This window comes from Pagrus pagrus (genome assembly GCF_965226575.1).
Source record: "Pagrus pagrus genome assembly, contig: HAP1_SCAFFOLD_51, whole genome shotgun sequence".
Taxonomy (NCBI): Eukaryota; Metazoa; Chordata; class Actinopteri; order Spariformes; family Sparidae; genus Pagrus; species Pagrus pagrus.
Genome location: NW_028175412.1, coordinates 365,894 through 392,802, shown reverse-complemented (window position 1 = coordinate 392,802; position 26,909 = coordinate 365,894). Strand labels below are relative to the sequence as shown.

The window sequence follows — 26,909 nt, the reverse complement described above, 5'->3', positions numbered from 1 at the left end:
GAATTTCCATGTCTGTCATGACTGTAGAAACCCTGTACCCAGAGAATACATATGCCAATCCAGAAATTTAGGGACATAGTGCAGATGTAATGTGTCAGAAAGCTTATTTCAATTACTATCAATTTTTTTATTTTATGCTTATGCTTGCTTATGGTTCCTGACTTTTATCTATTGCTGTTCCTGCTTTTACTGCTGTTGCTATAATAACTCCTGAAATTTCCCCTGGGGATCAATGAAGATTATTTATTTTATGTGTTGTAGGCCTTAATATTTTGCTTCTGCAGATTCAAACACTGTCTTTCTATACAGATTTTCTATCTGGAACCTGCAACAAATAACCGCTCAAACACTGCTCATTCATTTTTTCTGAAGGCAGTGGAAAACTTTGGCTGGCCGTCCAGGTAAACAATGATATAAACTTGGGCTATTGTTTCCATGCCCTAATTACTCATTTCAATAATATTCAGTTTGTTGTAATGATTATTGGCTGAACATTTCTTTCATGTATTTTCAAGGGTCAGGGGCGATGAAGGCGTTGAAAACGTCTCAATTGCTGAAACCATGTTCACTGTTAAAGGCGCTGGAAGAGGGAGCTTCATAGCTGGGCGGAGTGTACATAATCAGAGGTAACAATAAAAAATTCACATAATTTACAGTATATCAATAGTAAGATGTAAAATGGGAAATTATTGTTGTAAAGTAGTAATTTAAATTATTACTTTTCAGCTGAATAAGTCTTGTTTCTGATCTAGAATAGAGCGCCTGTGGCGAGACGTCTGGACCAGCGTGACACACCTTTACTATGAAGTTCTTCACAGTCTCGAGGAAGATGGCCTGTTGCATTTGGCAGATGTTGTTCATCTGTTTTGTGCCCACTATGTCTTCCTTCCACGTCTGGCAGAGGCCCTTCACACCTTCACAGAAGGCTGGGACAACCATCCTTTACGGTCTGAAGGTGGACTCTCCCCAAACCAGCTCTGGGTTTTGGGTCACATGAAGAACTCTTGTGACCCGAACGAAGATTTGCAGGTTTGTTGAAGCTTAAACTCGAGGCGCTGTTTACAAAGGCAAAGTGCAGTTGACAAGTTTTGAACCTGAATATGTGGAGGCTTAGGTTTAAATAAAAATGTTATTGTTATTTGAATGAGGTCAATATCTTCAACAGTGTAGAAGGAGTAGAAGGTTAAAATTCAGGAGTGATCACACAAATAAAGTAGGTCAGCAAAGCAAAATTTATGATAGATGTACTCCATGTTCTGATTGCTTGAACATTATACACATTTTATTCTCTGGTTAAATGTTTTCTGTTGTCACTGCACTATGCCTGTGTATGTCAGTGTGTGCTTTGGTATGTTTTTAAAATATTTATAAATCATTAACCTTATAACTTAAAGTTGTAGTTAGCGATGTGGGAGAAAACCAGTAGAGGTTGTTGATATTTCAAGTGTAAACGAATACAGACCCACCCCTCCCTTCATACTCCACCCCGGGCTCCACCCCCGAAGTTCATGGACGCGCATTGTCATGGAAACGGCTGTAGAAACAGCATAGCTGACCAACATGGTGGAGGCCGGACTGTCCAATGCTCGAGGGGGTGGACCCATGTTTTGCTGGCTCGGTCCGAGCCACATATTTATAAGATGAAATTCAGAGCCCAGGCTGTGTATTGAAACTGGATTTTTTTTTCAGCATGCTCTTAGAAGTGACCGCTTGCAGATAGTGAGGAGAAATATGGTGATTTTGACAAAAAGTGCATCGGATTATGATCGCTAACTATACCTTTAATTGCCTAAGTCATATTTTGGCTAAATTATGATATCTACCTAGTTCCCCTACCACTGCTGATTCACTGTGCATTATGGAGCTAAAATCTTAAAATATGACTCAGGCAGTTATTCTGTCAGGCTAACAAATGCTGTTTTGTACAAAATAATATTAAAAAGATTTCCCCCCCCCCCCCCCCCCCCCCCCAGAACATGGAGCTATTTGGAACTGACTGGGAGATGTTTGATGCTGTGCATGAGGAACCATATGGAGTTCAAGTCCAGGAAATTGAGTGCCCTCTGACTCTGTACATTATGGAAACTGTACAGTCCATGATAAATCCCTTGGCCTCATCAGAATCATTTGGCAGAGACATTTACATAACAATGGTTCAGTGTGTTGAAAGTCTAATGGCAACAAGAAATACCTGAGATGTAACACGACCTTGCAAAAGATTTAATGGTATAAAGTTAAACATTTGCAGACAGTCTACTTGTTTCAAAAAAGGCTTGCTCTGACATCTGTTCAATTTAATGAGACAGGAGTCCCCAAAATTTTTATGAAAACTTTCCCATGAAATTTGCATTACAGTCATCAGAATTAAATTTGTGACTTTTCCAAAACTTGACTCCAAAACAAAAAATGACTGTGGGTATTCTGAAGAGTAACATGGAGGTAAAAACTAACTTTGGAGTAAACCATCATTAACAGAACAGCAATGGTTTTGTAACAGTGAAAACAGGAAGTTGTCACAGAAAAATGACAAAAGAATAAAACATGATCTGACATGTCGCAGTTACCTGGTTGTTTTCCTTTACACTGAGTGGTTACACCCTGTCAAAAGTTTGCCCGTGGCATATGGCTAGTGTCAAAATGTTTTTGAATTCACTGTATGTTTTCAGGTGAGCTGAAGGGAATGTGACTGTACGACTGCAGGCGCTTACAGTTGGAAAACAAACAGTGTGTTGTGTGTCACAGTCATGATGGAATTTCATATTTATGACAAAGTCCTTCTTTTCGCTTGGCAGAACAGGCTTGTGTCGTTGTCCAGTCATCCACTGCATGATGCGTCCTACAGTCAAGCCTTCTGGAGTAACGCTGTTGTTGCTGGGGCCCTCTTGTTCTTAATGAAGAGATTAACACAATGTTAGTCTGAATTGAAATAATACATTTTAGTTTTCAAGTTGATAAAATCCCTTACATATACACAAATCATATTGACCTTTTTGAGTATAAGAACATTTGATAAATCAAAGCAGAAACTACATAGATATTTTAACAAAAGCTGCATTTGTTGTGACTGGATGACAGACATTCTGTTGTGGCAATTGTTCAGACACCCTGTTATTGTCAATATAACTATGCAAGTCATCCATCTGTTAGCCCTCCATGTCTAGTTTAATGAAACTGTTATCCTAAAGGTCACAATATTACATTTAATCAATTACATTCATTTTAAATAGTGACATCAAGTTTCCAGAAACGCTTAGATTTAATGGGTTGTATAGTTTGAATCAATTAACCATTTACACTGCACTATATAAAATATACAGCAGGATAGCAGAAAAAGTTAATCTCTTTATTACCCTATCTTGGCTAAAACATACCAGAATCCTCAATTTCCTGAAGGTAGTCCTGGAGAAAGTTCATGATGTTTACTTCCTTTTGGTGCTTGGCAGAACCAATCTCACTGAAGACAGGACGGCTCCTCTCCAGAAGGAAGGCTGCATCTGCCTTTAAGAAGAAGGAAGTGCATTTCAGTCTGCATAAACATTGTAATTCTTGCAAAAGACATTTATGCTCAATTAAAAGCAGTCTAAAACGTAACAATATACCTCATCATCTTCCCCTGGAACAAACAGTGGTAGGCAGAGGTCTTGATGAGTCTTCATGATTTTTGGTAGGTCATACAGCTGCAGGCCTTTTCTGAGCTGGTCGAGCATTGGGATGACTCTCATGGTGGAGTGAAGTACGACAGTTCTAATGGACAAAATGTTTCATCAGGAGAATATACTTTAGTGGTAAACCTGTTGGGTGTAGGGGGGGAAAAAAGCCAAAACTACTATTTAAAAAAAGAAAATATATATTATTATTATTTGGTGACATGTAAAGAAGTTTAACAACACAGCTTTGCATGAAACCAATGCCATGTTACTTGTAATCCATGTTTTAGACATGGCCAAACAAGTAGCCTAATTCAAGTCACAAATTCTTGTACAATACACCCTTGCCTAAATGAAACCCAAAAATGTCACCAACATACCTTATCATGATGTCTCTTTTTTCAATAGACACGATTCCAGTGTATCCGCAGGTCACAATATCGTCTACCAGGTCACTGATGTTGTCATTACTGGCGCTGTTTATCTGAAAACAGAGTAGGTGTCAAGTGAAATTAAGTTGCATTGTATCATTGTTCCCTAAAGGCAACAAACCAAAAAAGTAATTGTGCACGCCATATCATAATGCGGTTAATGCAATTACTAACTTTGTTAAAGTTGTATTTACCCTCTCAATAAGCTGTGACAGTTCGAAATCTGTTACATCACTGGCAGACACTTGTATGCTGTCAGAGTCACCGGAGCAGAGATATCTGAAGCACCACTCGCGCATTAAGTTAGGACAAGGTCCGCCTTGTGCCAGGCTAGCTGCCATGACCTCTCCTGCACTCCTAACCAAAACAAAACAACACAGCATATAAACTGCCTGAATATATTTACAATGATATAAAACAGGGTTAAGAAGTGTTGCAATTAATATGCTAAAAGAAAACACACAAGAGGAATTTAACTACACACCTGAAGTAGTTAGAGTCCAAACTGTTGAGACAATAAACAGGATTCTTCCCTTTCTTATCTGACCCTCCAACAAAGAGTCTGTTTTCGATCTCTGCCAGCATTTCTGCAAAACAGCAAATACAGGAAATTCAAAAGGTCTCTTCTGTCTCTCTCCCCCCCCCCCCCCCCCCCCCCCCCCCCCCCCATTTAATTAGCATTTGAGCCCACTACACCACCAGAGGCCCCCTGTTGATGTTGACAGTGTGTCAAGTGTGTCTGATTTGACAAATATGGACAAACAGGAAAGAGAAGAAATTATACGCACATCAGTCCATTAAAAATTCTCGGAACTATATCCAGTGTGCGGATAATTCCTTTCCTTTTTGTTCTCGATTTATCTTTTATTCTGCACCTGGCCTTGTAAGAATTTGATGTGCACAAATTTTCTCTTATTGTGAAATGAAATATAGACAAACATTTGTACCTGTGAGGAATTCTCTGCTAAGGGCCCCAGTATCGATGCCTGCCTCGCCAAAGAATGTGACCTTAAGTCTACATTTGGGCGATGTCTTCTTCTGCCGTTGCCACTGTTGCATGCCTCTGCTGAAGAGGTCAGTTCGCGACACACAGATGGAAAATGTGTTTGTTTCATTAACTTGACAAGCGAGCCAATCCAAGATTTCCTCAGAACTGGAATTAAAAATAAAAGACAAAAATTAAACATTAAAATAGACACCAACATGTCTTTATTGCTTTATTTACTTATTTATTTCTTGCTCAACACTGAGCATTTGAATAAAAAATAAAATTAGACATGGTTATACTGTCTGTATAATTTTATAGCTGTTTGCTACAATTATTCCAGGTGGTTGTTAGGGTGTGGCATGGTACAACAATTGCCACACCTCCTATACTGGTGAAATTCTAAGGGGTGAGAGCAGGCCTCATGTAAGTCAAGATAAGAGCAAAATATGTCACAAAAATCACACTCCACACATATTACAAAGCTTTTCAACAGGAAAAAGATGACTGATACTGCAGTATCTATTTAAAGCGTATATTATCCAGATGAAATAATTTGCCACCATAATTACCTAATGTACAATATTACCTTTGAAAGGTACTGATTTGACTGACTGGTACTGATCCACTTGACTCACGGCCGTAATTATCTGAAGGTCTGCACACATAAAGAAAACAGCTTGTCCTAAATCATCTTGACATAAACAATTGCATACTTATAACATTTTGCAAGGTAATCTCCTTATATGTAATTTGTCAAATGAACGTAGGTATACATTAAAAAAGTTACACTAAAATCATTAATATTACCGTAATCCGCATGTGGCTGCATGGATCTCAATTACGTCAACTTGAAATGCATTGTTGCACACAGGACACTCTGCTGTCTTAAAATAGAATTCACAAGGCATGTGAATAAAGCCTTACATTATTCCAGAGATTAATATCTTAATTTACCAGGAAGGCACAAACAATTTCACCTTGTCTGTCAGGTTGCAAATAGAATCTGGGAATTCATCTTCATGTTCTTCATTGCAGCTTTCCTGGGGGGGGACAAATAATAATAATAGGCAAGTGTTTAGAGCATAATACAGAATAACATCTCATTTTTCAATATAAACAGCTGTGAAGCTGTGACTTTGACATACCTCTTCAGCAGAATAGGACAAATCTACAAGTTCTGTCTTGCATTCCTTGATGTGTACTGGAAGAATCTGAAGTGGAACCATTTTCTTGCAGGTTGTACACTGGGCTTTGGGCATGTTCTCAAACTCCTTTGCTTCAGGTGGTAATGGAATTGTATCAAGTTCTTCTTGTAAAGGAGAAATGTACAATGTGTATTTTCCATTCCCGCTCACTGCTTTTAGCTGCTGGCCAGTGTATCCATGTAGATCTGGAGGTATAACAACCAAGCTCCGCCGCCCACCCCCACCTAAAATTGAAAAATTAGAGATACTAAACAAACCTGAATATACAGTAACTACTCATATAGAGAGTATTTTGAAACAACATTAATCCAGTGTATACGCCTACATACCTGTGGACTTGTGCAGCATCCAGCCACCACAGATATTTGCCAGTCTTGGATATGCACTTACAAGCAAATCTGAAAACTTAAGAAACAAAAGCATAGTTAAAGCTTTATTGCAATGACTTATATTCATGAACTGCTGTGTATTTCATCATGCAAATATTAATTAAATCATGCGTCAAGATGAATTCTAAGATGGGTGTTTTTCCCTTGAGACATGACTTGACACAAGGCAGTAAATGAATGGTAGCGTACCTCTGAATGTGTCATGTTTTCATATATGGATAGTGAACGTTTTCCAAGGCCAGCCAGCATGAGTGGCAGTTCCTCTTCTCCTTTTGGTGTTTTTTCATACTGTTTTTCAAGAAGAAAAAACCTCACCGAAAAGCTCTTCCCAGATTCTTTTGCCCTAAATGGTGCAAAACGCCTTTTGCCTCTTGCCTCCTTTTGAAAGAATCCTGGAAAAGACCTAAAAAGATAGCATACTATTATTCTTATCTTTTATATTCCATCAACAAAACCAACCTAACTCAGAAGACATCTACATTCTAAATGATTCTGTTAGCTTATGTAAATTTGTTTTATGCAATAGTTTACATGGTGATGGTCTGAAGCTCCAGAAAATATTCTAAGGTAAATAACAGAATTTAAAACATCTGCAGCTGTTTCTCTGCCTTCTGCCTGAATCAGAATCAGGGACCTAGTTTGTCCAAATGTGCCTGAAATGGGAGTGCAATAAATGACCCATGTACCCTACCGCGCCATTTCTTGTTTCACTGACAGTCCAGGGCCATTGTTCTGAGATCTTATAAGTTGTTGCACTGCCTGCTGAGGCCTCACTGTTGGAACTGACTGCGCTTCCTGTCTGACAGCAGCTTCTCCTGTATTTTCCTGTCTGACTGGCCTGACATTCGCTGGTACACTGTTACTTAACATCAACACCAGATTTTGTGCTGTGTTGATGATGTCTCTTAATTGGACCTGAGTGAGAAGAAAGACATAATTGAATAGCAAATGTTACAGACATGGGTATTTTTCACGATTGTACAGAATGCCTGCAAACTAACTTCTTCTTAAAGTCTGAGCTTGGGTCAGCATCCACACCAAGCAGCAAGCCAGTCTGTACCCATGCAAACCACACTTGTGCGCCTGATCTCAAGCAACTGACTGCAGGCAAATAATAATTATTATTATAGGGCTCTATTGAATGTTGTCAATCGCTGCATTTTACGGTCTGTTATTTCTGTATAACAGACCGTTGCTAGGGACGCCGCTCTGATCAGAGGAGCACAGATGGAAAGAGGCTAAAAAGGAACTATGCGGGATATTTGCCTTATGGTTCATTTTTACCTTAATTAAACAGCTTCAGAGTTAAAGTGCTGGTTAAATAAACGACTTGTAACTTGTTACATGGAGAATGGAGCCTCCGACCCGGTGTCCCAGCTCTCGTCTCTGCAGCACCGCAACACAAACGCACCCCGTAACCCGTAACCTCTTGTTTATGACATATAAGACTACACAAATATACACGTCATAATGAGTGCACGATAATCCATCGATCCACTGATTGATTTTCCGCCGGCTTCGTTGTAAACAAATGCACATGACCGAGAGGAGGGTTAGCAAAGAGGAAAAGAAACCGGACTTATACGAAGGACAGATTTGTACGCCAATCGACACAATTTATAAATCGATAAAAGTCGTATTTTGATCAACATTATGTCACAAATTAATTATTTCATATTTTGCAGGTCAGTGCTAATTAACTAGCACAAGCCAACTTCTTATGCTAGTAATACTAGCACTAACTGCGTCACCGCCATGTCGTTAGCTTGCAAGCTAATGCAGTAAGTCTGTAAGTCCATGGACTGTATATTATTTTAAATAGTACAATTTCATGAAATAAATATTGGATATACACGTTATTGACTTTACCTGCGATGCTTCACCTGAGCTGGCACCTCCACACGGTCCACTGCTGTCAGCCATCTTTGCCTTTGGCGCATGCACATTTGGAGGAATCGGGGTTCGATTATTTTCCCCTGTGACCTGCCTGTGACCTACGTGACGTCATTTCAACACTTTTCTACTCGTACCCACAAACTTGAATTCGTGTTCACAGTGAAGACTTCGTAGTCATAGAAATTAGAGTTGTATTCACTAGACTTTGTAACTACAGCTTTTAGATTCATACTCACATAAAAACAATCCTAACCCAAACAATTTCTCAGACTTGCGTATATGACAGCAGAATTTTGTGTACAACAATTTTATTGACATACAAATGTTTAACATTACAAATACGAATGGTTAGAATCATGCACACATCGTTTTGATAGCTATCTTACTCCATACGCTCCGCCACATTATCCCCCTCCTCCCCGAGGTTGACGATGTGCGGCAACCTGGAGAGATAGTCTGCCACAACATTGGTCTTGCCCGCTCGGTGTCGGATCTGGAACTGGAACGGCTGGAGAGAGAGGTACCAGCGGGTGAGACGACTGTTGTGGTCTTTCATGGAGTTAATCCAGGTCAGAGCCCTGTGATCAGTCTCTAAGTCAAACTCTCTCCCCAGCAGGTAGTACCTCAAACTCTCCAGGGCCCATTTGATGGCCAGGCCCTCCTTCTCCACAGTGGAGTACCTGGTCTCCCGTGGCAGCAGCTTCCGGCTCAGGTACAGCACCGGTCGCTCGTCACCAGGCTCACCTTGGGCCAGGACTGCCCCCAGTCCCACCGCTGAGGCATCGGTCTGAACCAGGAACCGCTGGCTGAAGTCAGGGCTCCTCAGAACTGGCGAAGAGCACAAACAGGCCTTGAGAGCTTGGAACGCCGCCTCGCAGTCCTCGTTCCAGATGACCGGGTTCCTCTGGTCCTTCGCCGTCAGTGCTGTCAGAGGTGCTGCGAGGGTGGCGAACTGTGGGACGAACCTCCTGTACCAGCCGGCCAAGCCCAAGAAGGACCTCACCTCCTTCTTCGTGCGAGGGCATGGGCAGCTACGGATGGCCTCGACCTTGTCCACCTGTGGTCGGACCTCCCCTCGTCCAAGCCGGTACCCCAAGTACTTCGCCTCCTCCCAGGCCCATTGACACTTGGCTGGATTCAGCGTCAGGCCTGCCTGCTGGATCTGGCCCAGGACTCGCTCCAGATCATGCAGGTGCTGCTCCCAGGTGGCACTGAAGATGACCACGTCATCGAGGTAGGTAGCACTGCAGTCCTCACACCTCCGCAGGACACGGTCCATCAGCCTCTGGAAAGTTGCTGGTGCTCCATGTAGGCCGAAGGGCATCACCGTGAACTGGAAGAGGCCAGCAGGTGTCTGGAACGCTGTGCAGGGACGACTGGACGCTTCCAGGGGTACCTGCCAGTACCCTTTACAGAGGTCCAGGGTGGTGATGAACCTAGCCCGACCAATCCTCTCCAGCAGGTCGTCGATCCGGGGCATCGGGTAGGCGTCGAACTCTGACATGGCGTTGACCTTCCTGAAGTCCATGCAGATGCGCAGGGAACCGTCCTTCTTCCCCACAATGACCACCGGGCTACACCACTCAGACTGCGACGGCTCGATCACCCCCAAGCGCTGCATCTCCTCCACCTCCTTCTGAAGTTTGGCCACCAGGTGCTGGGGCACCCGGTAGGCCCTCTGACGAACCGGCCCCTTGTCTTTCAGCCGGACCACATGCTCCACGAGGTCAGTCTTCCCCGGGTTGGCCGCGAAGAGCTTGGCGACCCGCTGGAACACCTGGCACAGCTGGCTGGACTGGGCGGCAGAGAGGTGCCCGAGAGCAGGCTCCGCAGACTGGCTCAGGTCGGCGAGGGTAGACTCCTCCTCCCCCGCGCTGTCCACCGCCGTCACCAGCAGAGACGCCACGGGAACCCGAGCCTCCCTCCACTCCTTCAGCAGGTTGACGTGGTAAACCTGCTTTGCCCTTTTCTTGTCCGGGTGGTGGATCTCGTAGGTCACCGGGCCCATCTTCCTGAGGACGGTGTACGGGCCCTGCCATTTGGCCAGCAGCTTGCTGTTGGAGGATGGCAGGAGGAGTAGGACCTTCTGGCCAGGCTGGAACTCTCTCTGCCTGGCCTGTCGGTCGTACCACGCCTTCTGGGTCTGCTTGGCCTCACGAAGGTTGACCTCGGCCTCGTCTCGGTACCTTGCCAACCGGTCCCTCATCTCCAGCACGAACTGGACCACACCACGGTCACTGGTGCCGGTTGCGGGAGACTCCCAGGTCTTCCGCAGCAGATCCAATGGCCCCTGTACCTCCCAGCCATACAGAAGCTCAAACGGGGAAAACCCTGTGGACGCTTGGGGAACCTCCCGGTAGGCGAAAAGCAGGTAGGGCAGCCACTGGTCCCAGTCTCTCCCAGTGTCGGCCACAAACTTCTGCAGCATCTTCTTCAGGGTCTGAATGAAGCGCTCGACCAGGCCGTCCGTCTGAGGGTGGTCTTGATCGCCGAAATCCCCAGTGCCGGTGGAAGAGCTGCAGGAGTCTGGAGGTGAAGTTGGTCCCCTGGTCTGTGATGATCTCGTCCGGTACACCAACCCTGGAAAACAACTGAACAAGACAACGCAGAACAGCAGGAGCAGTGACCGTGCGCAGGGGGAAAGCCTCTGGGAACCGTGTGGCGTAGTCACAGAGCACCAGGATGTACTGGTGCCCCCCACTGCTCTTCACCAATGGGCCCACAATGTCCATGGCCACACGCCTAAACGGAGTGGAGATCATGGGCAGGGGTTGTAGGTAGGCTCGGTCGGACTGGCAGACATAGCAAGTTTTCTGACAGGTGGGACAGGTTTTGCAGAAGGTTTGCACATCAACATACATGGAAGGCCAATAGAACCTGGGGGATATGCGCAAATAGGTTTTGTTGCGGCCAAGATGACCTGCCCAAGGCAAGGTGTGTGCCAGGTGCATTATCATCGGCCGGCATGACACAGGAACCACAAGGCGTTTGACCCCCTCCGCCACTGCATACAAAACATCACTGTCAACAACAAAACATTCTTTCTCCCCTTTTGACATATCCAGCCCCCCAACCACCTTGGCGAACAAGGACTTCAGAGTCCCATCCTCCCTTTGCAGGGCCCCAATGTCCTCTGGCACCTCCCACATGCCCTTTGCCAGTCCCTTTGCACAGTCCGGCTCCCGGGACTTCAGCCCCTTTTCAAACCGCCGCTGGCGGCGAGACTTCCTGGGCCCCTTCATGGGCCCCTCAAACAAACTGCTGTCCAGGGTTGAAAAGAGTTCTGGATCGGGCCCCTTTTTCGGCCCTGGGTCGGCTGTCACCCCCGCCCTGGCCTGGGTGCGGGTGATCACATAACCGGACAAACCCTTCCCCAGGTCACTGTCTTTGGGGCCGGCCTCCAGCAGCACGTCCAGCAGCACAGGTAAGTCCCACCCCAGGATAGCAGCAACAGGTAACCTTTCCACCAGCCCGACCGTCAGCAGGTAAGGTTGCTCATCCACCACCACCGTCACCTCAGCTGTGGGGTAGGAATGGCTGTCCCCGTGCACACACAAAATGTCTTCCTGTCTGCTATAATCCACCACGCCCGTTGGCACCAACTCCCTTCGGACCAGCGTCAGGAAGCTCCCCGAGTCAACCAGAGCAGTCACAGACTCACCATTAATGGTAACGTCCTTAAAACGCTGTTGCCCTCCCCCAGCACTTGCAACCTCAGCCCGAGGAGTGTAGCATGCCCCGCTAAGCTTAGCTTTTCTGATGGGGCACAACGAAGCCTTGTGCCCTGCTTGCTGGCGGTAGAAACAGATGAACTCCTTACCGGGGCTGCGCTGGCGAGGTGTGGGCCGGGATTCTCCAGGCGGATGCTGGCTGGCTCTGGCTGCTGGTCTGGGCTGCGACGAAACCTGGCGACTGGGACCACCGTGATAAGCAGGCGGGCCTCCCCTCCGTGCGTTGAGGTACTGCAGCGCTAGCTTGCCTGCAGCTAACCCATCCGTTGGCTTGTGCTCCTTCACCCAGGTGCGGATGTCTGTTGGGAAGACTCGCAGCAGCTGCTCCAAGATGACCTGCTCACCGATCTGCTCCTTGGTATGCTGCTCTGGCCGAATCCATCGACGGTAGAGACCCTTTAAGCGGTGGTAAGTTTCTGTTGGGTTCTCTCCCGGTGGAACTGCCATGGCCCGGAACTGCTGGCAATACGTCTCCGGTGAGACGTCAAACTTGGTCAGGAGTGCCGCCTTCAGGTCCGGGTATGAATGAGCCCTCTCCTCGTCCATAGCGGTGTACGCCTCTAGCGCCTTCCCAGTGAGTAGCGGCACCAGGCGACACGCCCACTCACCATCTGGCCAACCACACGTTCTGGCAATCCGCTCGAAGCGAAGCAGGTAATTTCCAATGTCCTCCCCAGCCAGGTACTGGGGAATCTTGGGGTCACCAAAGGGTCTGCTCTCCGGCCTCGGAGGTTCTGTCCCACTGCTCACCCCAAACCTTGCCGCCCTTAAGGGTGAACTGCGGCGCGGTGCAGCAGGTGTAGGTAAGTCCATTCTAAGGCTCATCAGCGACCTCTCAGATGGTGATAGGGACCCAGGTGCAGGGACAGGTGCTACCGGCCTCGGCCCTGCCACTGCCTGATCCAGTTGCGGGGCTGGCCACGAAGCCTGGAGTCCCCTGAGCTCTGCCAGGAACCCCTCCTCTCTTCTCTGCTGTCCCTCCAGGAAGGTCCTCATGACCAACACCAGCTCCTCTCCTGGACTTGGAGCTCCAGGGCCGGCCTGCCGGACTGGGGCCGCCGCACCCCCTTCGTCCTCCTCGGCTGTGGACCAGGCTCCCTCCTCGCCATCTTTGTCCTGCACTGGTTCCTCCTTTTGTGAGCGCAACCCAGTACCCGTCTTCCTGTGTACCGGATGCGCCCTCGTCGACTGGCCATCCCACTTCTGACACCAAATGTCGGGGTTCGATACTTTGAAACGCTGGTTTGGAAAGATGATGGCCCAGTCGGCAAACTTTAGTTTGGTGATTTTCTTTTTATTACACCAAAAACCCAAAGACAAAAATACCCACAGGTGGCAAAGCAACAAAAAAAACGCAGGAATATTTACAATATGACAGAGTAAAAAAAATATTTACAAGGAACAGGCAGCAACTGTTATCCACATGCCACTCAGCCGAATCCTTCCTTCAAGTGAGCCGAGCTCTCTTTAAAAACCCCCTTGGCCCCTCCCCCGGGCAAACCAATTAACAAAACACAGGGGTTAAGAAACATAAACTGGGAAACAAAGCACAAAACTAACAGAACCCCTTTAAATATAACCCCAGTACTGTGGCACTAATAACCCCTCATATGGCTGTGCCACTTTTCCCACAGAACACATACATTAACAATATTTCAAAACAATTAACACACATAGTTTAGTCCATGGTCGCCTGACCCATGGAAGCATGCCACAGTGCGCTACTTATGACGTGGCCCGGAACTGCCTCGGTTCGGCCCGTGAACCCGAGACAGACCTCCGCAGCAACAGCAGGTGAGCATGTGTGTAGGTGTGTGTGTGTGTGTGTGTGTGTGTGTGTGTACGTGTCGCGTAGGCGCCGAGTGTGCACCCTCGACAACCCACGGAGGGGAGAACAGAGTTCAGGGTAAAAAGTTTATGTCACTGCTGGACCGCGACATGCGGCCGGCGGGGAAACAGGTGATAAGGAGCTTGGCTCTGCCGGAACAATGAGGCGCCCCACCGGCACTCTCTGACAGAGAGAGCGCGCCGGTCAGGAAATGACGGGCGTTCAACAGCGCTCCGCCACACAAATTCAACCAGTTCAGGCTAGAAAACCTGTTTGAAAGATCTTTTTTCAGTGAAATGCAGCTTAGGCGACTGTACAGTGCAAAAACAGGCTCCTCTTGCTCTGAAACGCTCATTTTTCACATAAGCCACTTTTCACCCTTAATGAATTAAATTCCAGGTAAAAACTCCTTTGCCATGAAGAAGATCCAAATTCAACCAGTTCAGGATAGAAAACCTGTTTGAAAGACCTTTTTTCAGTGAAATGCAGCTTAGGCTACTGTACAGCGCAAAAACAGGCTCCTCTCGCTCTGAAACGTCTATTTTTGACATAAGCCAGTTTTCAGCCTTAATGAATTAAATTCCAGGTAAAAACTCCTTTGCCATGGAGAAGATCCAAATTCAACCAGTTCAGGCTAGAAAACCTGTTTGAAAGACCTTTTTTCAGTGAAATGCAGCTTAGTGCAAAAACAGGCTCCACTCGCTCTGAAACGCTCATTTTTGACATAAGCCACTTTTCAGTCTTAATGAATTAAATTCCAGGTAAAAACTCCTTTGCCATGAAGAAGATCCAAATTCAACCAGTTCAGGCTAGAAAACTTGTTTGAAAGACCTTTTTTCAGTGAAATGCAGCTTAGGCTACTGTACAGTGCAGAAACAGGCTCCTCTCGCTCTGAAATGCTCATTTTTGACATAAGCCAGTTTTCACCCTTAATGAATTAAATTCCAGGTAAAAACTCCTTTGCCATGAAGAAGATCCAAATTCAACCAGTTCAGGCTAGAAAACCTGTTTGAAAGACCTTTTTTAAGTGAAATGCAGTTTAGTGCAAAAACAGGCTCCTCTCGCTCTGAAACGCTAATTTTTCACATAAGCCACTTTTCAGCCTTAGGCGACTGTACAGTGCAAAAACAGGCTCCTATCGCTCTGAAACGCTCATTTTTCACATAAGCCACTTTTCAGCGCAAAAACAGGCTCCTCTCGCTCTGAAACGCTCATTTTTGACATAAGCCACTTTTCAGTCTTAATGAATTAAATTCCAGGTAAAAACTCCTTTGCCATGAAGAAGATCCAAATTCAACCAGTTCAGGCTAGAAAACCTGTTTGAAAGACCTTTTTTAAGTGAAATGCAGTTTAGTGCAAAAACAGGCTCCTCTCGCTCTGAAACGCTCATTTTTCACATAAGCCACTTTTCAGCCTTAGGCGACTGTACAGTGCAAAAACAGGCTCCTCTCGCTCTGAAACGCTCATTTTTCACATAAGCCACTTTTCAGCCTTAATGAATGAAATTCCAGGTAAAAACTCCTTTGCCATGAAGAAGATCCAAATTCAACCAGTTCAGGCTAGAAAACCTGTTTGAAAGACCGTTTTTCAGTGAAATGCAGCTTAGTGCAAAAACAGGCTCCTCTCGCTCTGAAACGCTCATTTTTGACATAAGCCACTTTTCAGTCTTAATGAATTTAATTCCAGGTAAAAACTCCTTTGCCATGAAGAAGATCCAAATTCAACCAGTTCAGGCTAGAAAACTTGTTTGAAAGACCTTTTTTCAGTGAAATGCAGCTTAGGCTACTGTACAGTGCAGAAACAGGCTCCTCTCGCTCTGAAATGCTCATTTTTGACATAAGTCAGTTTTCACCCTTAATCTATTAAATTCCAGGTAAAAACTCCTTTGCCATGAAGAAGATCCAAATTCAACCTGTTCAGGCTAGAAAACTTCTTTGAAAGACCTTTTTTCAGTGAAATGCAGCTTAGACAAAAATAGGCTCCTCTCGCTCTGAAAGGCTCATTTTTGACATAAGCCAGTTTTCACCCTTAATGAATTAAATTCCAGGTAAAAACTTGTTTGCTATGAAGACAAGGGCGCAATTTCCACTGGGGACAGGGGGGACATGTCCGCCCCACTTTTCAAAATCATGTTTTTGTCCCCCCCACTTTTTACACTTTGAAAACTAACAGTAGGCACAGGCTGTAATTGCAAAACAACAAGAAACCCTGCGTAAACTGACCGCTCGGAAGCCCCCCTCACACTACGTGCTCAATCAAAGACACAGACAGGACGCGGCACAGCAGCAAAAAGATGAAAAGGAGCCGACAGCTCAACTTAAAGTCCTTATTTGGAACGGGACTAAAAAGGAAGAAAGAAAATGTGAGTTGATTAGTCATTACTGGTATTTCTAACTTTACTCTATACACTATTGTAGCTAACGTTAGCTAACTAATATGTTAAACCAGGCGCTTAGCCATCTCTGTTTAAAACGTGTATGCAGCGCACTGATCACACAAGGAAGAGAGGAGGTGAAAAGAGACAACAACACCGTTACCTGTTGTATACTGGCCTCAGGCTGTACGATCGCTAAAACGCTGACGACCAGTGAGTAACGAGTTTGAAAGTAGCCTCTAACTTAATCAATCAATCAATCAATCACATTTTATTTGTATAGCACTTTACAATAGCCAGACGGTACCCAAAGTGCTTTACATCAAAACAATAAAATAATACATAAAAGCAATACATAAAAAACACAGGAAAGTGCTACAGTGCTGCAAGAAAACACAAGAAAGTACTACTAGTGCTGCAGGGTGTTAAAGGCCCTCTAAAAGTGCATTAAGTAAAAAACAGGCAAAATAAGTACACCTAAGAGCAGGACTACCCTAGTCAGAGTTAAATGCCAATCTAAAAAAGTGTGTCTTCAGCTTCGATTTAAAAAGGCTGAGGTCAGTAGTGGTGCGAATGTCAGGGGGCAGTCTGTTCCACAGCCTGGGAGCTGTGACAGCAAAAGAACGATCGCCCCACTGTTTAAGTCTTGACCTTGGTACCTCTAACAGGAGCTGGCCGGAAGAACGGAGGGCACTGCCATGATCGCGGACAGTTAAAATCTCTGACAGGTAGGAGGGAGCCAGGCCATTAATGGAGTAAAAAACAAACAATAAAAGTTTAAAATCAATTCTAAAACGAACTGGAAGCCAGTGGAGTGACGACAGCACAGGGGTAATGTGTTCACACCTGGACGTGCCTGTTAAAAATCGGGCAGCAGCGTTCTGAACAAGTTGGAGACGCGAGATTAAAGACTGGCTTCATGAACGCAGCTCAAACCAACCCGGTGCCTCAGCAGGATGACCAAGCCTTGATAAATACACCGGATCCGCGCATCCTCATGCATTTCAGCCGGGTCGCTACCGGAGCTAAATTAAAAAAATAAATAAAAATAAAAATAAAAGCGCTCCTTGCGGTGGAGCTGAGAACAGCGGAGTTTCCTCTACTACAGCTGAACAGCTGACATGTGGTCAAGACGTACAGACCTGTCACAGTCTCACGGTGCATTTCATAATTATAAACTTCAACCTCAGAGCTCTCTGTCCTCAGACTGTCCTCACCTGTCCTGAACATCACACAGGGACAACATGGAGCCATGGAGCTGCTTGTGTGATTGGTTACTGAGTTGAGTTGATTTGTGTCTGACTGTCAGTCTGTGACCAACACTGTCTATGGTGCTGAAAGCTCAAGCAGGTTGATGTCTGGCTGAGTCAGTAGCTACCATGTCTTTGGTACAACACAAACATTAAATGGACACAGACAGTCTACAATTAACATGGTAGCTACATGGCTTAGACATGGTAGCCACTGACTCAGACAGTGACCTGTGTGTGTGTGTGTGTGTGTGTCAGAGGGGGTGATCTGTGGCATTGTCTTCTGCAGAAATATTTAGTGTGACTAGCATGTTTAAATAATGGAATAAATGCAATGTTTAAATAACTATCACAAGGGCCCATCGAGAATGCTCCTCCCTCTCTGTGCTGAGACCCACGCTCCGCCACTGGCAGTATGGCTAATGACAAAATAGTAGGCTAGGGTTAAATAGAAATGGCATGATTTAAGCTCTACGCAGGCAGAAATCGAGCGCACTGTGGTGTAGTGAAGAATGAAAACCAACTTGTAAGCTCAAGGGACTTTACTCAACATCTTCAGCAGGAAGTACAGCTTCATAACAACAGCTCCTTCTTCTTCTCTTCACCTACATACATAGTCCTGTCTTATTCAGTGGTGCCATCTAGTGACACTCCAACGTAACAGCGTTACAGAACACAACACGCGCTATGCGTACACAAATTTGCCGTTCCTACTTGTGTCCCCCCCACTTCTGAAACTAAAGTTTCGCCCATGGTTAAGTATATTTCTCCAGGAAAGTTTCTTCTGCCTCTCAAGTTTATAATTACAGTTTATAATTCAAGAGAAGGTCCGAACAGTCTGATGACATTATTTTGCATATGAATTAGCCATGTGCTTCTGTTCCTTCGCAGACCATGTCAATAACACCCGAAGACATAGTGTAGTCGGATTCTCTGAGCACCGCAGACAGTTCAGTCCTTTTGAATTCTCATTCACATCTTTCTTTGACCTCATGACGCTTTCCAACAAGGTCAAGGTGTGGTTTGGTAAACACTAGGAGGTCATTTTTGACTATGCGCGTTCCTCCCAAAACGGCGCTGACGTCCCCTGCAGAGTTTAATCTTGACATTTTCAATACGTCTTTGTATAAAATCACAATCGAGTAAGTCGACATTAAAAAAAAAAGCGTTGAGCATGGAAATGTAATTTGTTACATACTGGTTGAAATAAAATCCATGGTGACTACAGCTGTGGCTAGTGGTTGTGGCTAACCTTGCATGCCACCATATGCACAAAGGATTGTGCCATCAGAACAGCTCATGGCAGTCTATCACAGATGTTAATCATTAAAATCTGAATCACTTTCACTGTTTGTTTCAATCTCGTAATTTATGTATTTTGTAACTTTACAATCGACCTAATACGGCTTGGCTTTATTCGCGGACTTCATGCTACGAGGATACAATAGACGATAGTAATTAAGGTTTCAAACATTTAGTAAATGGGGTAATTTGAATGTCGACAAGATAACATGCAAAAATTAATTTAAAAAAAATAGTATCGCAAACATACCTCCAGTCCTCAGTCAACTTCTCTGCACGATCCGCTTCTCCGATTGCATTCACAGGCAGTGGGAAACTTCACTACTGTTATGGCCTCAAATTGAAAGGAAACTTTTATCAAATGTTTCAATGCAAAAATACTACAGATTGAGGTAATTACTCCCATATTAAATAATTACTTCAAATATAGTTTTAAGCAGAGTGAATACTACGAAAACTGCCTATTAAAAATGAAATAATCTTAATATTCTCAGTCATGCAAGCCATGGGATGGTTTTGATTAGTAAAAATGAGTTAAAATATTTTTTTATCTTCAAATAATTTCAAATCATAAAGGGATTAAGAAGTTAAACATGTATTAATAATCATTATTTATTCAGTTCCAGGAAATCAGTAATTCCTGCCTGCCTTGAACGCAGCAGTGTTTTTGGAGGGAGTTTGGAGGTGCAGGTGCATTGAAAGCTCCCCTCCCCCACCCTGACTTGCACCTGACCTGACTGTGAACTTTCAGAGGAGCATGTAGTATGGCACTTATTCAATCTGAGATACAGAGCAGCACAAGTCTGAACTTTTTAAATGCTGTTTATCTTTAATAGGGATTTTCACATATTTTATACCAGATATGTATATTTAAATTACTATTGAAAATAAAATAAAAAATACAATTAGAATTTTTCTTTTCTATTAAATTTTGTAACTTGTAAGAAATGACTTATCATGGAAGGCTGAATATTGAGACAATATTTAGGAAAGACTGATATTTTAGCTCTGGCAGCTCATTGTAGTGACACTGAAGGTCAGTTTCTAAGCCTGTTGAGTGGCATCCTATGGTGGCATCCCCTCCCCCACCCTGAGTCCTCTCTTAACAGCCTTAGCTTTGAAGTCTGTCTTCTCCCTCTCACTAGAGAGATTTCTGATGCTGCTCGGGAAATTGCCTCCATACAGAATTGGGGGAGCATACGTCAGTCCGACCACCCAAAAGTCCGACTACCCATTAATCCGAGTTACTTTACAGTGTTAGGGTTAGGCTAAGGCAAATGTAATCAAATAATGCCCTATTTGCATATTTAAATATATATTCATGGAAACCTCCAATACAAAGGATGTTCTTATTCATGTCAGTGATCAACCTGTGAAGTTTCATGGATATATCTCTTAGTTTAAATTTTTGCCCTATTCACCTCAATTATACAGGGGCTAATATTGTGGTGGCCATATTGGATTTCCAGCAAAAAAATTAACTTGCTTGTCCATATAGGTTGTAATCCTACTGGGTCATAGATATTTTTCTGGTGGCCAACCTTTTATAACATTGCAAATGCAGCACCCCGGGTGGATCATCTTATTTGTCCTCCAACATGTCAATCATTCTGAGGAAATGCTCACGTCACGCTGTCATGCATGCTCTTTCCTGGCTCGTTTCCACTAGCTGCACGTGCACTTTGATTATTTATGTGTCCCATGAAATGTCTGCGAGGACTTTTACCCCAGTTGGTGTGACAGTGGAGCATTACCGGCGGCCCGGTGGATGGTGCAGCGGGGGCTCCACCGGCCGGGACCGCACAGTAAAGCCGGGGGCATGGAGGGGGTGAAAGGGGAGGCTATACAGTAGGATATACAGTAACATGTTTTAATAAAAGTATTTTAAACATGCACAGAACAGTAACACTCTTGCATAAAAGGTATGCCCCAGTGGTCAGCATAATCCGACTCGAAGCAGACTGGTGCATTTGTGTGCAGATTAAGAGGAATAACAGAGTTTGTCATCCTGAATGTGTACAGAGTGTTTTGAATAGGAAAGCTAAGTAGCTTTAGAAAGCTCTAATCATTATGGGACAAAAATATTTTTGTATGACACTTATAAGTGAGCAACATAAAAATCTGGCTAAATCCCTTCAATCCTGTTTTTTCACCTTTAATACCCCCTGTCTCTTTGGCTGCCATGCAGCCCCCTTTCACCTTAGAGACCCCAAAATTTGCATGGAGGTTGTCTTGGGGCCCCTACACAAGAATACGAAAGCAAAATATAAGTCATTTAGAAAAAAGGTCCTTTTCAAAAACCCAAGGGTGTTACACCCTCTGACATACTGACAAATTTATAGCATTTTTTTTATAGAGGTCGTGGAAGTCTGAGCTTTTGATATGTTGTTCTGTAGCCCCAGATGAGTAGATAAGCATTGGTTTGGCTTTGATTAAACATCTACTTTTTGGTAGGCGGGCCTTCAAACTTTCACATTTTTAAACCAAATGAGGCTCACCATTCCAACAAACTGAATGACTTGAAACTTGTTATCTATTCCAAAAGCTCACAACTGCTGGCCACTAGGAAAGCGAAGAACGCTCCAATTATGGGACCAAAATGTTCTTGTATTACAATTTTAGCTGAGCAACATACTCAAATCGTATTCATTTAGAATAAAGTTTTGATATTTTTGTTAAACAGTTTTACATGTCTTTTTTGGCCTTAAATGGCCCCCTTTGACCCTAGAGACCCTAAATTTTGCACGGTGGTTGACCCCCCAATACAAGTGTGCCTAAGGATTTTTCATATTGCAGGTTATACTGGTTTACAAAATAAATGTAATGTGTGAAAAATACCATTTGAAAAGTTGAGTGAGGATTTGAAATGTTTTTTCAAGACACAAGAGCACAAATTTAACCGAAAAAGTGAGCACAGCGCCTAAAAACTCTCTCTGTCTCTCTCTCTTTTTTTTTTCCAACATCGCGTCATATTACGTCACAAGAGGGAGTTGTATGCTAGCAGCTGCCATAGCTTAGTGTGGGAGCAGATGGCTATTTGTCAGAGCGGTCGTCTTATCGTGAGTCAGTGTGTTTACAGCAGGTTTGGATTGCGTTATCATGGACATGGTAAATTATTCAGTTTGTGGTGGTTTCACAAACTCCAGCCTGTCACGACATCGAGTCCACCGGTCCACCAGAAAAAAAACGGTGCTATCTTCCGTGCCTGGGTGCGTGTTGTGCAGCTGAAGAGACGGGGCTTGACCTCTGCGTCAGCTACGAAAAACTCGGTTGTGTGTCGCTCAGTTTAAACCAGAGGATTATCACTCCAGCGATCTGATGGAGTTCAACTGGGATTCCGAAGCAAGAACTGTGCGACCCCCCGCCCCCCTCTCCCCTCCAACCCCCGGTGCGGTGCGGTGCCTTCGGTGCCGACAGCCTCATCCGGACCGCTGTCTGTCAGCAGCTGCTGGTGCTGCCGCCCCGGCAGGAGACAGTAACGGATCAGACAGAGACTCAGCTGAACGTGAACAGCCACTTGTAAGTCTTGTTTTATAACATTTGCGTGAGCTAGAGTGGGTGACATCATCGCTAGAGTGGAGAGCAGCTGCAAAAACTTGAGAAAAAACTCTCTTCATCTTGATTTGCGTCCCACAGCTTTTACTTCACATAGACAATATATACATAGAAATGTAGGAAATCTTGTTGGCTTTCAGGTGATGTTCTTATTTCAGATGTAGGACTTAAACTTTTGGCTGTAGAAGCCCTCGAGCGACAAGCACTCCAGCAACTCCCCCATAAGCTGCAGTGTTAACTTTGAGCCTAAATTTCTGGAGTGGAGCAGACGGTACCGGTTTTGTCTCTCGCTCTGGCTCCCTCATTTTTCACTTTACAGAAATAAAAAAGACATCACATGGTTCAGCAATGTCTCCTGTTACTCACTGTATACATATTTTGGCCATAACCATTACACTTTTTTCTAAACCTGCAGGAGTTTGGGAGGTGTTTTCCCATTCATTCTTTTGGGGACATTTTCAACTTTGGTTCTGCTATTGCTCCAGCATATGCAGCTACAGAAACTGTTTGGCTGTCAAACTGTTCAGCTTTTTAAGCTCTTTCAGCCTATTACTTTTCAGCTTTTCAGCCTTTTCATCCTTTTCAAATATTCAGCTTCATGTTCAGCTAGAGAAACCATCCAATTATCAAAATGTTCAGCTTTTTAAGCTCTTTGAACCTATTACTTTTCCGCCTTTGACTTTTCAGCTTTTGAAAAAAGACAGCTTTTTCTGCAAATTCTTGACCATTCATTCTCATAGTTGTATGCATTTTTTATGCATTAGGCAAGTGTTTTCCAGCACATTCAGCAGATTTCCGAAATCACTTCAGCCGTCAGCATTCACGCTGTATTTTCGCAGGAAATACAATTTTTCGAGTTATATATGCTATCTATATGCATACAGGCGGTACAACTCCAACACTATCTGACCTCCATTTTTAACACACTTGAACACATTCTGTGACAGAGCTGTTGTATGGGATTGCAGGTTGGACAAGGGTATATGTAGTAAACCAACCATTGAATGTATTAAGTTACATATTTGTATAAAGATTGACCTCTTATTATCCTAGCTTTCCAGGCACAGCCCAAGATGTGTCATGGTGCAAATTAATAGGTAATTTTCTTTTTTCAGGGCTACTGACAAGTTCATTGTGTGCCAAAGCCAGCTTATGTCTCTATTTACTAACTGCTCAGCCTGTTGTGGAGAAACTGAAGTAAGTAACTCCAACGGAAAGAAACATTGAGACGCAGGAGGGAACTTGTGCAAAAATAAAGCAGGTAAGGGTCTTCTTGTGATTTCTGATGAAAAAGTATCATAACTTGTATTTCAGTTTGTATATCTTGTGTTATTTATGTACTGTAATCTTCTGCCTTTCACATATGTCTTTCATGTCTGTCAGCATTTTTGGCTCCTCATGGATTCTCTGAGAGTGCGACACTGAGTGCAGCACTGTCCTGTCCTCGTCTGCTGCGGCTCCCCTTTCCAGATCCCTCCAGAAGATCAACAAGGAGGAAGCTGTTGGCATATTCACTGCCAGCATTCATGATTTGATACAGGACATTGATAACTCTGAGGCTTTTCATACTCATAACACTGTTTTTTTTTTTTTTAAATGGGTCAGATGGTATATTTCTTTTGATTATTAATGGATAATAACCGTTTTTTACAATCTGGACCTTATTTCTAGCATAAAATACGATCATTTAGTCACCCAGATAACTTTGGTGTCATTACAAGTCGTTCCAACGAAATTAGATCCAGCTGAGAGCCGCGTATATCTGTATAATGCAAGTACACAGGGCAGTGCAATGTAGCCTCTAAATAACACATTATCTGCCGCAAAATTCGTTAATTTCACCAATATTTTGTTATGATACGCTACTGCTATTCCCCTCTGAGTCCGGGGTTAGCTGTTGGTCTGTAGGTTGACCTACTAACCTCTGATCTGGATGATGTCATCTCCGACTGCGGCGCGCCTTGTTGCTATCGCTAATGCTACGGTTCGTTTCTGCGTGTGTCCGACTTGTCTGAACAAAATGAGCAGCTGGACGAAGTTCAGCTTCCTCTCCGCAACCTAGACTTACTAAAGCTCTGGCTAGTTGCACTAAAAATGGACCCGAATGCCGAAGCGGAATGATTATTATCAGAATGAGCCGGGCAGCGGTCGGAGATGATATCGTCCAGGTCAGAGGTCAGTAGGTCAACCTACAGACCCCGGGTGTTGATAACCGCTAACCCCCGGACTCAGAGGGGAATAGCACTAGCGTATCATAACAAAATATTGGTGAATGAAAGAGTTTCGCGGCAATTTTTTATTACTTACTAGTATTACTGTTTTTTTTAAAGAGAGTAATTATTGATAATGGCATTGACATACTGTCATCATATTCTCACACTTTTGATCTGTCTCCCTTCAGGGACCAAAGCTCCTCTCAACAGCAGCAGCAAGAAGCACCAGGTACCACAAGATCAAGGAGAGCCTTATGAACAAGAGTAGCAGAGGCTGTCAAAAGAGGTATCTGCATTCACTACTGACCAATGATGTAGGCATACTCAAGTGTTGGAACCAAGTGATAAAGTCACAATCTCTTTTTCAGTAATTCAGTAATGGATGGTAGTCATTTGTTTTACTCACCCATTACTTGTCCATTATACTCACACAAGGATACAGTAATAAGTCTGCATGAATAATAAAATGCATACTTTGGAACTGTGAGACAGTAGATACAGTAGATCATGGCCACATTCATGCCAACACCAGTAGAATTTTTTTTTTTACAATTGTGTGTTACTGACTATACATTTTTATCATTTTAACAGATCTGTGAAACAATCCTGGGCCATGCCAAAGACAGGTTCTCCTTCACCAGCTACCTTGTGAGTGCCGTGCTGCTAGAGGCAGAGCTGTTTGACCGGCATCTGAAAACATTCCCTGAAGAGGCTCTGAATACCACCATGAGGGCATACCCCATGCTACACAAGGAGAGGCTCAGGACTGAGCTTTCTCTCATCTACGAAAGTCCAGACTTCAGGGGCTCCTGCAGTGCACTGGCTCTGTACCAGGTTCTACAGAGCTACAACCTCCAGGAAACCTTCTCTGAGACTGTGGCGCTGTTGAACATCCTCATAATCACTCCAATGACAACAGCTGAAGCTGAGAGGTGTTTCTCCACCTTAAAGAGGTTCAAGACATTCCTGAGAAATACAATGGGACAGGAACGTCTGAATGCATTGGGCCTGCTTTCCATGGAGAGGGAACTTGTCAGGAACATGCCTGATTTCAATGAGAGGGTGATTGATCGCTTTGCTTGCTTGAAAGAGAGGCGAGCTAAATTCCAATACAAGTGATGAGTGAGTGTGTTCTTAAATGGTGAGTTGTGTTATGTTGTACTCTCCAAATGTTGAATTGTAAATAGTTGTATTGATTGCATATTGCCAGCCAAATATAAACTGAATATGTTCTGGAAAATTTTGATTAATTACAGTTTTGATGATAGTGTAATTTGATTTGATTATCGCTATGGCATCCATGATGGCTATAAATTGTAGACTGTGCTAAATGTGATTTCATGGGCAAACTATTAGATGACAATGTATCTGTTAATGTGTGTTTTATTGTGGAACCAAATTTATTGTATTTGAGACATTTAAATAGCCTAGCTATACAAAAAATACTGAATAGTATGAATATTTTATGTCTGGTGTTGCCATCTAGTGGTTGAACAGGAACACCAAATTAATCAATGAAATGTGACACTGTAAAGCTGGCTATCTGACTTTTATTTATTATTATTTTACCCATTGAATGGGTCACCTTAGCCATCATTGCAACTTTTGCCTAGTGGTGGTGAAACCGAAGCTTTCTGAAGCACTGAACCACTTTGACAAAGTTGCCTGGAAAATGATGCACTGCTTCGAAGCATTCGATACAGTCAAAATAGTGACATCTGCTGGCTGTTGAGGGGAAGAATTGACGTCATGACTTTCATGAGTCAGTTTTTAATAAAATGTATGTTCTCTCACCAAACTTGTGTCATAATGTTACTGTAGTCAATCTAAATATTCTATATATTCTGTCATTGGTAAGTATCAGTACTCCGACATGTATTAGATAATCAATACTAGTTTTTTTATTGCATGATACATGGTAGTAATCTGTACGATGTTGTGATGTAAGCATATCCGTAGCTAATGCGTATACAGTAAGCTAAGCCACCAGTCTCTGACCAACTCTGCACTGACTGTCCTGACACCACAGCTCAATTTCTCTCTCCTCTGGCCATCAATTCTCCTCCTGGTGTCTCTCTGCTCTCTAATGTGCATAATGGA

The 26,909-nt window shown here is 43.9% G+C and overlaps 2 protein-coding genes and 1 long non-coding RNA gene across 4 annotated transcripts; 2 read left to right on the top strand and 1 right to left on the bottom strand.

The window, feature by feature from the left end:
• Positions 1 to 319: 319 nt before the first annotated feature.
• On the top strand, positions 320 to 2,565 carry LOC311253830. The gene is made up of 4 exons (XR_014621946.1): positions 320 to 401; positions 516 to 626; positions 753 to 1,029; positions 1,974 to 2,565. It is a non-coding gene; the product is annotated as an uncharacterized lncRNA (long non-coding RNA).
• A 26-nt stretch (positions 2,566 to 2,591) lies between these two features.
• On the bottom strand, positions 2,592 to 6,665 carry LOC311253826 (G2/M phase-specific E3 ubiquitin-protein ligase-like; the record flags this gene model as incomplete). Its single annotated transcript, XM_084384307.1, has 11 exons — positions 6,601 to 6,665; positions 6,212 to 6,495; positions 6,044 to 6,106; positions 5,874 to 5,950; positions 5,026 to 5,231; positions 4,563 to 4,665; positions 4,273 to 4,435; positions 4,028 to 4,131; positions 3,600 to 3,744; positions 3,372 to 3,498; positions 2,592 to 2,887 (listed from the first exon to the last, which is right to left on the bottom strand). Exons 1-11 carry the CDS (start codon positions 6,617 to 6,619, stop codon positions 2,592 to 2,594), a joined length of 1,587 nt encoding a protein of 528 aa, XP_084240433.1. The 5' UTR covers positions 6,620 to 6,665.
• Positions 6,666 to 24,303: 17,638 nt separating this feature from the next.
• On the top strand, positions 24,304 to 26,601 carry LOC311253828 (uncharacterized protein). 2 transcript variants are annotated; one of them, XR_014621944.1, is made up of 2 exons: positions 24,304 to 25,095; positions 25,401 to 26,601. XR_014621944.1 is itself a non-coding variant. In XM_084384308.1 (2 exons), the coding sequence occupies exons 1-2, from the start codon at positions 24,943 to 24,945 to the stop codon at positions 25,926 to 25,928; spliced, it is 624 nt and encodes a 207-aa protein (XP_084240434.1). In that variant the 5' UTR covers positions 24,304 to 24,942; the 3' UTR covers positions 25,929 to 26,601. The 2 variants fall into 2 exon arrangements, 1 of the variants encoding a protein (XP_084240434.1); XM_084384308.1 differs by having other exon boundaries at positions 24,304 to 25,038.
• The last annotated feature ends 308 nt before the right edge of the window (positions 26,602 to 26,909 follow it).

Coding starts and splice junctions, on each gene's coding strand:
- LOC311253828 (XM_084384308.1), top strand. CDS start 24,943: ATGGCATTGACATACTGTCATCATATTCTCACACTTTTGATCTGTCTC. Junction 25,039..25,400: donor GCAGCAGCAAGAAGCACCAG/GTACCACAAGAT, acceptor TCATTTTAACAG/ATCTGTGAAACAATCCTGGG.